The sequence below is a fragment of the Manduca sexta genome, unplaced genomic scaffold (genome assembly GCF_014839805.1).
Source record: "Manduca sexta isolate Smith_Timp_Sample1 unplaced genomic scaffold, JHU_Msex_v1.0 HiC_scaffold_106, whole genome shotgun sequence".
Lineage (NCBI taxonomy): Eukaryota > Metazoa > Arthropoda > Insecta > Lepidoptera > Sphingidae > Manduca > Manduca sexta.
In genome coordinates, this window is record NW_023591887.1 from 1 (window position 1) to 12,959 (window position 12,959).

Here is a 12,959-nt window from a genome sequence, read left to right on the forward strand (position 1 = left end):
ACGAGAATCTTCCTCATCTCGGTCGTAAAACGTAGTAATTCGACACATTTCGTTATGTTTATCGGGATGAGGTGGAAACGCCAGTAATTATGATAATAATATGCATCAAGGCCACAACTTGTTTGTTCATTATCATTATTAAGCGTCTTGCATACTTACCGAGACACCTGGTAAATCTCTTTTGGTTATATTAAGAATTTTCCAGAAAAAAGTAGGAATTCAAAGAAAAAATATACGTGACCTTAATGTAGAAATTATATGTCAGTCAGTGATTAAATAGATAATATAAATAATAAAAAAAAATGAGTCAAAATTCTGCTATAAATGCATTTTATTCCGTTGTTTGATTGACAAAAAGCAGCGATAACCTTGGATTGCAACGCACAACCTGGGATTGGAAAGCACGCACCTGCGACTTTTGTGTGTAGTCTTTGGGAATTGTCGCTTGCTTACCGGTGATGAAACCATCGAAAGGAAACCTGCATACCTAAAAAGTTCTCCACAAGAATTTCGAAGTTACGCGGACTTTGCCATCCTGTAGTAGAGGAAGCCCGTGCCCAGCATTTTAAAAATGACTTAAGTTGTCTTAATCTTAGACAAGTGCTTATCATTGTAGGCGAGCGTTACGTGTTCTATCATTGTTCCAATGTCAATTTATGTCACCTTTGCATATCGAAGTATTTGAACACTACACGAGTACCGAAAATGTAAACAATAATATTACTACAAAGATATAACAATCTAATCGATAACTGACAAAGGCTAATCGTCTTTTTTGAGGTCAAAACGTCAAGGTCAGATAAATGACTTCGTCGAATGTGATCGCCCCTTAACGGTACAAAGTGTGGAGGTCTCAAGGCGCGTGATGGACTTTACTTTGTTGCTAATTTGACTCCCTTCAACTGGACGTGGTAGATATTGCCAGCAGTTATTACGTACTGCAAAACTTCTTCTTCTGATGAATCTAATATGTTACACGCATGTTATTGCGCGATTCGGACTTCGAATCTTACTATATCTTTGTCCTAAGGCATGGAAATAGTTGGTAATTAATAATATATTATACTAGTTTTTGCTCGGGATTCCTTGCATGTTGACGCCAATCCCCAGAATAAAAAAGTAGCTGATAACACTCAGGGTATTATACATTTAACAATCAAAATTTTTGATTTTTGAAAATATTTTACTAAAAGAAGCCATATTGCTCAAAAATTTTCAAAATTGGTTCAACTATTTTTTTGTTTACAAAAATACATATTTTTTCTTTGTCCAACATTAATTTAGATTATTATAGTCAATTACCTGCTGGTGTATAGCACACATATGCTGCATTTGATTCAAGGAGTCAATTTACATGTGTACAACACTTTAATACAGTGATGTAATTGTTTGTTCTAAAAATTCGGGTATCTAGGTCATGTTATTGAGCGTGTTATGGTTACAGAGAGCGATAGGTAGATTCAGATATAGTTTCGCGCGGAAAGTAAACTCACGCCTGTATCTGAATGAGGGTAGATATAAGTGTATCTAGTATGATAGAAAGAGAGAACGCTATTAATATCTGCCAACTCTTTTATATCTTTTTGTTTAAATTATTTCGTTGCGGATTACTGATAAACGTTTCAAGAGACTCCAAGTTTTTCACCCAGTATTATAAAAGCGTGCCACTGTCGATCCTTGCTTGCAGGAGTTGTAGGGCATGAGGACAGAATACTTGCTACCACGGTAGAGAGAGATTTACAGTACTAGGAGGTGATCAGTAAACATAGTTATTAATTACTAACTTTTTGCCCGTTTTTCACATAATGGGTTATAATATAAGCAATTATTTCATAACGCATTATGTGAAAAGAAAAACAACTTGTTTACGTCGCAAGTTGATTTATTGTAACATGTTATCTGAATTGCCTACAATGCGTAATAAAAAATGTATTTACTCTTTTATTTTTATGACTTATTAGATACTTTAAACAGGGGATAATAGGGAACCGGCTTATGTTTGATTTTGTTCATTATTTTATATGTAATGGTTAATAATACGAAAAAGAAGCACTTCTGCGAAGACTGCATAAAAATTGGTTACAAAATGAGCGAGTAATTCATATTTCAAATATTGTAACGTGCAGAAGTGGGCGCGTTGTGGGGATATCGTTTCATGTCTTTCTTTCGCACGCGTCGTAATTCCCGATGACGTCAAATTTGGGCATTTCATCTCTTTTCTGTTTTTTGTTAATTACCCGTTCCATCGACATTCAAAGACTTATAACTTGTTGTTTTTTTACCGGATTTTAATAATTCCTTTTATATAACGTTATTATAATTGATAATAGCAAAGAACAAAAATGAATCCGGTACCCTATTATATCGACTACCCAGGTTTAATCGTCTCTCCTCAGTCGACCTTATTTCTCTTACCATCTGGTGCGATGGGGTAACTGCCGTGGCTATTTGAAAATGTGTTCTACCCGGCCCTGTCGAAAGACCTGTCCGGAGATTATTTTGCATGTTTGTTATTGTATAATTTCATCATTATCCGATTATTGGCTTGCGGCCGTTTTCAATAATCGGTTCTAATCGCGTTTTTCAATCCTTTGCGAAAATGGGCCAATCAGAGCAAAGCTTTTTTAACGTGTTTACAAAATGACGTGTTGTATGTGGTTTATTCTCGATATCGCTTTGAAGTTTTGTTTTATTGCTTCGAATTACGAGACGAGCTTGCCGTTCACCTTATGGAAGCGATACGACCTTCCATAAACAGTAGAAATACCATTCAATACTTTTAATTACAAAGTATTGTTTGGTATTCCACTACGCCTCACCATCCTGTGACATGAGATTATAAGTCCAGTAGTTACACTGGCTACAATATTCTTCAAACCCGAATACAACAAGAACTACACACTGCTGCTTGGCGGCAGAAATAGATATTGCGGTGGTGCCTACCCAGGCGGACTCTCACGATATGAGAGACGTATCAACAGTATAGGATTAAGATTGATCGTGAAAACGGCCGTGAGAAAAAATTTATGCAAACTCTCGCAATTATGTTATTAAGATATTAGTAACATTATAGTAGGATTGTGTGACGTTAATAGTAGATGTTATTACCGCAATAAAACGTCAAGAATAACTAACGTGTGTTCATGACATATCTAGGCGCGAATAACACTGATACAGGGAAATAGTTAGGACAATTATTGCGCAAAGTAGTAGGAAATATTTTTATTAAACATCTGAAGAAACGAGCATCTCGCTCGCCTGCTAGTAAGTGAAACGAGTACCCGTAAATAAAACCAAAACCAGCTATATATTTTTCATCAATATTAATATATTCTTCTCTAGATTTCGTTGAACTGATATTGCAGTTTTCTTCATCAATTTACACAAGAGTAGTAAGACCCCGATAGAGCTCAACTATACATAGCACAAAAATTGTCAACAGCCTGACTACCGATTACTGAATGTCGAATTCTGACGACCAATGACACACTAATGCCGTTTTTACCTTCCTACTGACATTTAAAGATTAACATAGCGATTATGATAATAAACAGCATCGAAAAGATAACCCATGGACTCACGACCTCAGTGGTACGAAATACAATAATCGAAGTGATGCATCTCCAAAATATTACTAAGTAGTCCCTTGTACGCGAGTGTTCTGGGAAGGTACCAATGCAACGCCCGTGTGTGCCAGCAAGCAGCAAATATTTGATTGTTGGGTTTGAAGGATTTTGGCCAATGTATTTACTGGGCATTATGAGACTTGCTAATGGTATATTTGTATCCTACCAGATAGCGAAAACCGTACGCAAGATCTAAAATTCTCTATAATGGCTATTGTAAGTGTGTCGGGTTTCGGAACTTTGTGTATGCAGTTTCAAAAGGCCGACATAATTATCTCGAGTGGCGATGGGAAACCGTCTAGTTTAAACTTAGAATACGTGAAAGTTATTCTCTAATTTATTAAACGAATTGAATAATGATCCATGAGTAAAATTTGCTGACGATAAACAGTATGTTAGGAAGAGTAAGGCGGGGTCGTCGCTGAAGTGTCGATAAGGACACAAACGGAAGTCGACATTACGTTCTTATAAATAAAGTTCATGACCGCTACTCGCTTTCGACGCTGTTTAAAATAATTTATTTGTATTTTTTCTTTCGTTTTATGTTAATCGTGCATATTAAATGGTGTAATTTATTACTTTATTTTGTGCGCCATTCTGCCAACGCAACTACTGTATAATAAGACTTAACATCTCACGGCTCAGGATGGCGAGCGCAGTGCAATACCAAACAATATTTTGTAATTCAATGTGTTGGACGGTGTTTCTACTGTTTATGGACGGTCGTATGGCTTACCATCAGGCGAAAGGCAAGCTCCTGTCGTCATTCAAAGCAATAAAAAAAACATCCTTTCTTAGACTAAATGTCCGATTGTTCTATATTACAGGATAATAAAAAGCATACGTTTTAACAAATAATCAATCTAATAAACATCTTTCAATACTCCCCTATTATTAATATTAGAAGGATCGCTTTCTAACCCACGTTTTCTCTAGGATTAATGTCTAGTATTAAATACCTTAACCTGTTGTGTAACGACAGGTCTCAGTTCAATTAACAATTATTTGACTTATAAATTAACAATAGTCTATACAGGATCGTCCGTTATCATATTTTGGGACAGAATACATATGGCGAAGAGCGTCTTAATTCCACTTCTGCCTACCCTTTCGGAAGAAAAGGTGCGAATATTGAGAGTCAATAATGAAATGTGTTTTCCAGGATCTCGATAAAGCGCGGCAGCGGTCTCACCGCTCTCGGTCTGGTGTACTTCATGAGCTTGTTCGAGCTGCTGAACGTGTGCGCGCTGTTCACCGGCGCGGGCGCACGCTTCCGCCGCAAGTACCGGCTCAGCGCGGGCGACGTGCTCGACATCACTAACAAGTTTGTTGACATTTTACTTTAATTATAGATTTACAGACGTTTTCAATAAACGATCTCAATCTCAAGTCCAATTCCAAAAATGAAGCAATCGAATTAAGTCATTTGTAAGAAAGTAAAAAAATGTTCTGATTGGTAAATTTATGAGATAGAGAAAAAAAAGGTGAGATCGTTTATTGAAAATGACGGTTAGATGTGGAATTCTGATGGCGCCAGTAATGAGCTAGTTCGGATATAGTCTAAGATAATGAGAATAATTTAATTTAGGTGATACTATGATAAGTATCGTCTTGGTTATTATCGAGTGTTCTGCATTCTTGACATCAAAAATAAGTCAGAACATCGCATATATGATTTTAAAAGGGCAGTTTTAGTGGATGTGCTCGGTATAACAGTGGAATGATTTAGAGCAGGTAACTTTTAAAATTGGCACAAATAACAGCACATTCGACGCTTTAGTAATTTGCGTAAAATCCACCCTAGAATTCCACTAACAATATTGCAAACACCTTTAACTACATTTTAGAAACCGAGATTAGTCATTTAAATCTCATTCCTTATAAATGCCATCTTAGCCCTGATATATCCCATGCCAACCCTTATAAAACCTATCCCAGTCTCTGTCATACTCATCCCAGTCTATATAAAACGAATCCTAGCCCTTATAAAAATCATCTCAGTCTCTATCATACTCATCCCAGTCCACACACAACGCATCCTAAGGCTATTAAACTCATTCCGGCTCCTATAAATCTCCTCCCACCCAGAATAAAACTTATCCCAGTCTCTATCATACTCATCCCAGTCGATATAATAGTCATCCTAGCCCTATAAAACTCATCCCACTTTGTTTAAAACTCATTCCAGCCCCTATAAAAGTGATCCCAGCCCCTATAAATGTGATTTGATTGTATTGCAGGTTGGTGTCGGCAGTGCAGGCGGCGCTGTCGGTGCTGACGGGCGCGGTAGTGTGCGCGTGGTCGTGCACGCGGGACTTCATGCGCTCCTCCCACTACATGTCCGAGGCCTACGCGTGGTTCGGCGCCGCCTACTTCTTCTACGACATATGGTCTATGTACATGGTGAGTTGATGAAGACTGCTACATCAAAGTAAGGTTATGTTTTTGATGGTAGAATGGTGTCGGTAATATTTGGTATTTACTGCATATTGATTGCATTTACTTAAAGAAAAATTTGCGTGAGCGCATTCAATCAGACTTTGAGAAATACAATCTGTCTTTTTGGTGAACATTCGATGTGGATTGCACATCAGATGCAACATAATACCACAATGCAAAATTTTCTTTCATTCATAAAATTACTATTATTTAAAAAACAAAACTGTTTATAATATTTTACTATAACATTCACAGGTACACGTCCAAATGATAGCCAATCCAGACGCTAAAAAAGACAAGACCCATCAAACAGAGAAACCAGAAAAACCGGAGAAGGTGGAGAAGCAGATCTGTAAGAATGGCGAGGGGCTGCTCTCGTCAGGGGACGGGCAGGTCACAGAGGGTCCAGGCGAGGCGCGGGTGGGTTCAGGAGTCACGAAGCCAACGTTCGCGCAATACTGCAGGCACGAGCCTGTTATATTGATGCACCATCTGTTTATAGGCGGGTTCGGGTTCCTTGTTATTGTGGTGAGTTGTTTTTTTATCGATTAAACGTTTAATAATCGATATTATTAATACCCTTGAATTCCTGAATAATCGATTACTAATCTAATCTATTTTTGTAATCGATTTGAAGTGGAGTATCCTAGTGTGTTATGTTCATGTTGCAGTACTTCCGTGGTTCGTTCGGCGACTGCACGTTCGGGTTCGTGTACCTGATGGAGCTGTCGACGCCGTTCGTGTCGGCGCGCGGCATCCTCTCGCGGCTGCGGCTGAAGGCGTCGCGCGCCTACCTGCTCAACGGCCTGCTCATGCTCGCCACGTTCTTCGTGTGCCGCGTGGCCAGTCTGCCCTACGTGTGCCTCATGTACAGCCGCGAGCTCGGCCTGCCTTACTTCGAGGTACTGTATGCATATACGTCCGATCCAAACCTAATAATATATGTCCATAAAAAAATATTTGTATTTATGCATACAGCGCGGTGACACGAACCGATACAAATTATTAACCCAGAAATAATATCTTTTACAGGCAATAAAATCTCTCCCGACCGGCTGCAAAGTATCTATCTGCATCCTCCTGTTACCCCAGCTGTACTGGTTCTACCTGATGAGCGCGGGCGCACTGAAGATGTTCCTCGGCTCGGCCAAGCCCAAGAGCGCCAACTCGCTGAACTGCAACAAGTCCGCCGGCGACGCCGAGCGAGTGGACCGCGCCGACGCGGCCGAGCTCGCCGACAAGCGCAGTTGATACCGACGCCGCACTCGACGGAACCGGAAACCAAAGTCTTAGGCCGCAGGTCAGGGCTGTGTCTACTGTACCGGCTTTGTAACACTAATATACATCTACCCACGTATGTCTTCTGTCGAGCGATTGCGATCGCTATCTTTACTTGTCTTAAATCGGTATCTTCGGATTGGTCGGGGAGGACCAATCAGAATGTGGTATGTTTGACATGATTATGGATGAGTTGTTTTGATTGGTCTGTTCTGGACCGATCTGAAGTTAGCGATTTGTAGCGGCCGTATATTATCGTAATGTGTTTCCGTTTTGTATCTATAGTATGCCATACATAGCTTAGTTAGGTGGGGCATAATTGATAGTCTTTATTTTTAATTTTCTTGTAAAGTGGGTAGATGTTTACATTTCTGTTATCAAGCGTGTGATTGCATTTTAAAGTATTGGGGTATCTGGATGCAAAGGCGAGTTTCTATCTATTCGCTTGCGTTCATGTCTTTAGATTTGTGTAGAATAAATATAACACCATCTAGTGTCTATAATATGAAATTGATACTCTCTAATATAAATACGAATAATTAAACATGTCTGGTATGTTTTATCAACATTTTATTTTCTTATTCGCTTACTCTTTTAGTTTTATTTTATGTTTTACTGGAGACTATTATATTACACATATTAACAAATATCTATTCGGTGTATAAATAATGTGTGAACATATTTTGTGAAATATATGAAAACTCTGTTATATGTCATAAACATTTGACGTTTAGTACCTTTCCTAACCATTGCATGCTTAACATGTTAGCCGGCTAACATGTCAGGTACGCATATCTCGGGGAAAAAAAACTTATTATTTATTTTATATTTTATTATTATTATTATTATTTATTATTATAATAAGGTTATTTTTTGTGACACGTGTAACTGTCATGTTAGCCGGCTTACATGTCAAGCATGCATGGGTTTACAAGCTATGCACCCAGATACCCCAATACCAGGTACTGACATTAGAACTACCCTCAAATCTAGTAACGCCAAGTCAGTGACTGTAGACAGTAGATGGCATGACGCTTACAACGCGACCGCTCCGTGTCGGAGCTTGTCCACTGCACGGCCTATGTAACAATATACAACTACCCACATATAAATACGCGCAATTTAATTTGGAAAAATATGTTTTCATTTTACAACTAGTTTTTTCTCGCCGTGAAAGTTTTCCGGGATAAAAGTCCCTCTATATATTTTCCCGGAATAGAAAGTAGCCTATAACCTTCCCAGGGTCTTAAACTATCTCCATACCAAATTTCATAAAAATCCGTTCAGTATTTTTTGAGAAAATCGATAACATACAGACAGACAGAAAAGGAGGCTTTGTTTTATAATATGTATAGATATATTCGATTAAGTTAAATAAAACGAACTATAACGTATGGCGGATTTCGATAAAATCTTAAATATTAACTGCCGTTTTGTGGCAAACAAAATAACTCATTTGTAAGCTTGTGAAATAAAGCTTATTTTAATTGGTTCATTTTCGCCATCGATATGAAGGTAGCCACTGTTATGCGAATGAACTCGTACCTAACTTCACACCTAGTTAAATTGCGCGTATTATACTCTTTAACTTCAAGATCTGCCTTCCCAAGTGGATATGAATTATAAGCATCATTTCCCACAAAATCTCGACGTGGATTTTAATAATTATTAATGATTGTCGTTAATGTTATATAGGCTGTGATACGTTTTAGAATATATATATTTATTTATTAGCGGATTATGACTGTGACTTTTAAAGCATTAATTGCTATCGGTTACACAACAGGCTTGTTTATTTTACATATAAATATATGAAATACGCATTTTAAACTAATTGTGTTTTAACAACGGTTAATAAGGTGTATTTTGGATTGAGACAAATGCATTGCAATGTTAGTTTAATAGATTTAATATAGCATCATAAGTCGACAGCAATTAATTTGGTATCACGGCAAAGTCGTTTTTAATGTTTCATAATTCAAACATAAATGTTAATTTTGTGTGCGGTTCCGCCCGTGTTCCCGGAATAATTCCATCATAATGGCTATCGTAAGTGTCGCTTTCCAAAATCAGCCAGAGTATATTCGACACAGGCCTTCTAACCCCAATTATTTCATAGTCTGCCGCTTTCCGGGATCAGTCTGAATATATCCGATATCTACCAAACTTAATTACTTCATAGCCTATTCTGCTATAAACAACTGTCATATGGTTTCCTGGCAGAATATTTGTATCCGATTTGTCACTACACAAGGCGTAAAACTTCATAGTGGCCCATGTGGGTCGCGTTCCGGGATCAGCCTGTGTATACCCGGTTCAAACAGGCCGGCATAATTGTATAGACTAGTGGAATTAACATCTCCAGTCAGTCGATACTATCTCCACTCCACTTACCATCAGATGTAATGGGTTCACTCGGACCGGTATATACGGTCTCACATTCGAGAGACCTGCCACCAGTGAACGTTTTCAGAGATGTCAAGTTAATTGTCGTGGACGGTAATCTATACAAATATTAGAATCTAGATATTTTGTAGCTTTTCATTTATATCGCGGTCAATACAGTCATTATTTTAGGAATCTCTTATTTATATGTTAAGTGGATGGGCAGCTCCCAGTGTGAGCCTTCGATGGCCTTGGTGTTTCCATATTATAATGTAATTAAAATTCATAGTTCCAATATATTTATAGGTGTAACGCACAGAAAAATGTTTGTTAATGAGCTTTCAATGGCGAAAATTTGAGTCATTGGCCTTATTTAGCAGAGATAAAAATTTGGTGTAGGGGAAAAGTAATGCCCCTTTTCACTGACTATAGGAATTATCTAACGAGGAGGACAATTAATTACTAAGTAAACTAAAGTTATAATCTAAATTTCTAGGATTGGCCAGCTTTGAAACATATTTTCAATTAACAGACTAGATTTGGAAAAGGAAATGATTCCCACTACAAAAATCTCAATCACTGTAGCCATATGTGTGATGCCAGCGCCATCTGAGTAAAAAAATCATAGTAAATATTGAAATGTTACCCAAGGGAGTAAATTACCAAGATAAAAAGTAGTCTATATGGTAATCCAGTTCATAGTGTAAATTTGTTCAGCGATTTCTAACAAATTAACATTTCCATGAAGCATTCGCATTTATAATTATAATATTATAAGACGAGAGAACGAATAATGACAATTTTTAAGTTGTCTAGTAGCGACTTTCCCGCCCTCACACCCACCACTACAACTCCTGTAAGCCAGGGTCAGCAGTGGCACTTTATGACATCGAGCGGTGAAGCTCGGCGAGTCTCAGGGAACACTAATTTGTTATTATCCAAGTTGCCTAGTAAAACTGTGTTGGGGAAACGAATTGCAAAATATCTCCTTGCGTTAGATGTAATCTAATGAAACCTTATGTTCGTTGTTGGTGAAAACGGGCATACATTTTAGAAATAATGTTTAAATTTTTAATATTGAAAGCTCATGGTCATTGTGTGACTTAAAACAAAATTTTAAACAGGCGCTCTGATCGCCATTTTTAAATTAAATTATATTAAAATGCCTTCCATACCTTTTCGAGATTGTTTCAGGCTAAATTGTTGACTCAAGGCAGCTTTGTTATCCATTTATTTGGTAATAAAATATAATATTTTTTAGTGTTACCATGATTTTACTCGCGGGAAAATTTTAGAATAAAGGTAACGATTAAGGGTTGTTTCCACTGGCGAGATTCGCGCGATATCGATTTTGTTTATATGAGTAAGCTTTATACGTTCCACATGTACAGGGGCATCTTAACTGTTATGCCAAGCGTGTATTCTATGGCGTGTAAATCGGCTTATTTCCTTTATAAAGTGCAGTTTTAACACAGCCTAGGTGTATTTATACTAAGGTAGCATCCGAGTACCGATATACTTTGTACTCGATCTGATGCTCTTCACAAAAAGTGTTGGTTTCGATTTTGCTGTGAGACTTACCGCTACACTATCCCAATTGCTTTTGCGATCTATCTCCAAAAAGGACCAATCGGAACAAGGTTTTTTCTGGCAAACATACGAATAAGAAGTTATTTGGATTGGTTCATTCTCGGAATCGGATTGAAGGTGAGATTGGGATCGTTTATTGAAAATGTCTGTAAAAGTGGTAGCTGATACATACGGCATAGATTTATTAGTGCGTGATGAGGGTTGTTATAAAGATATATATGTATATTTATTTCTTTATTTCGTTGATTGAAATTTATTTATTATTTAAATAAATGACATTACTACCGCCGCGATTAACTCGATTGTGGAACGACCCCTTATTAAGCATTTAAAGAGACGAAATAATTTCGAATGTTCATATAGCTTTACATGTTGCTTTTAAATTATAATGTCTTGTCTCCTTCCATTTTTACTAAAAACGTTTACTGGTCAAGTATTTATGGTTATATTTATAGAGAAAAATAATTGGTACGATGTATTGCTTGATGGTTGAAATTGTTTTTGTCGGCTCTATAAAACTGTCTTGCAGAAATAATAATACGCTCCATATTTCAAGATTCAAGGTTATTTCTATTTATAAGTCTGGTATTTTGGGTAACGTTCAGCTCTTCTTCTTAAATATTCCTATTTATCACTTCCAAAAGTCTTATATAATTTTAATATCTTTACATAATTACAATAATAATGAAATAGAGTGACTGATAATTTTACTGTGGGTTTCCAAAAAAATTACCCTTTTTGTCGTATTCACCAAATTTTATCACATATAAGCTTTTGCCTGCGGCACCGCCCGCGTGAAGAAGATTTTCTAGGATAAATATTTTCACATGATAAAAATTAGCCTAAAGTATTTAGGAGTATTGCAATTTAACGTAGCTTCCTATAAGAGAAAAAAATTCAAAATTAGTTGAGTAGTTCCTGAGAATAGCGCATTCAAACAAACTCTTCAGCTTTACATATATTAATATAGATTTTCCAATACTAAAGAGCTTACAAAAATGATTTCAACCACAACAATAAAATTGATCTTATGAAGTCTAGAAGACGTTTTGAAGGATAATTATGACGCTGCGTCCGGGAACTATGTACTTTAGGACAGAGTGAAGTGTAGTGAAATGGAATAATTGTTGTAGTGATACGGTGTTGGTAGGGGAGTGTTTTGGAATAATGGTGTCTTCTAACTTTTATAAAAGGTAGCACAGATATTCAGTAATTTAAGGTACTTACCTTGTATGTTGCACTTTGGGTTTATTGTTAAAATTGGTGTTTAGGCATTTATATTTAGAGTTCAGATTAGAAAATGTATTATCGATCGTATTTCATAGAAGTTTTATATGGGTAGGTAGATATTCATAGTTCAAAGCAAAAGATCAGTAGAGGGTCTACTCCATTGTATACAAGAGGTTTATTTGAAAGCAGTAAAAATAAATATTTTTTCCTTAAATTCAGAATCTCAAAAATTGTTGATTTACAAAATGTCCATGCTTTATTTAGAATAAATCTTGAGGCTAAATTATTTATTGGGTTATAAATTGTTGTGTTTTTAACTAAATTCTTTTCTTAACCCCTTTCATGCGGTTGACGTATAATCACGTCATTCAAATTTGATGCAATAACTCACCTAAAACTCATGGTTTATTG

The 12,959-nt window shown here is 36.8% G+C and overlaps 1 protein-coding gene across 1 annotated transcript; it reads left to right on the top strand.

Moving 5' to 3' along the window:
* Positions 1-4,788: 4,788 nt before the first annotated feature.
* LOC115455626 (ceramide synthase) lies at positions 4,789-12,008 on the top strand (the record flags this gene model as incomplete). Its single annotated transcript, XM_037445007.1, has 5 exons — positions 4,789-4,950; positions 5,867-6,029; positions 6,321-6,593; positions 6,737-6,967; positions 7,098-12,008. Coding segments are annotated over 5 exons (1,048 nt in total), but the record flags the coding sequence as incomplete, so codon positions are not given.
* Positions 12,009-12,959: the final 951 nt, after the last annotated feature.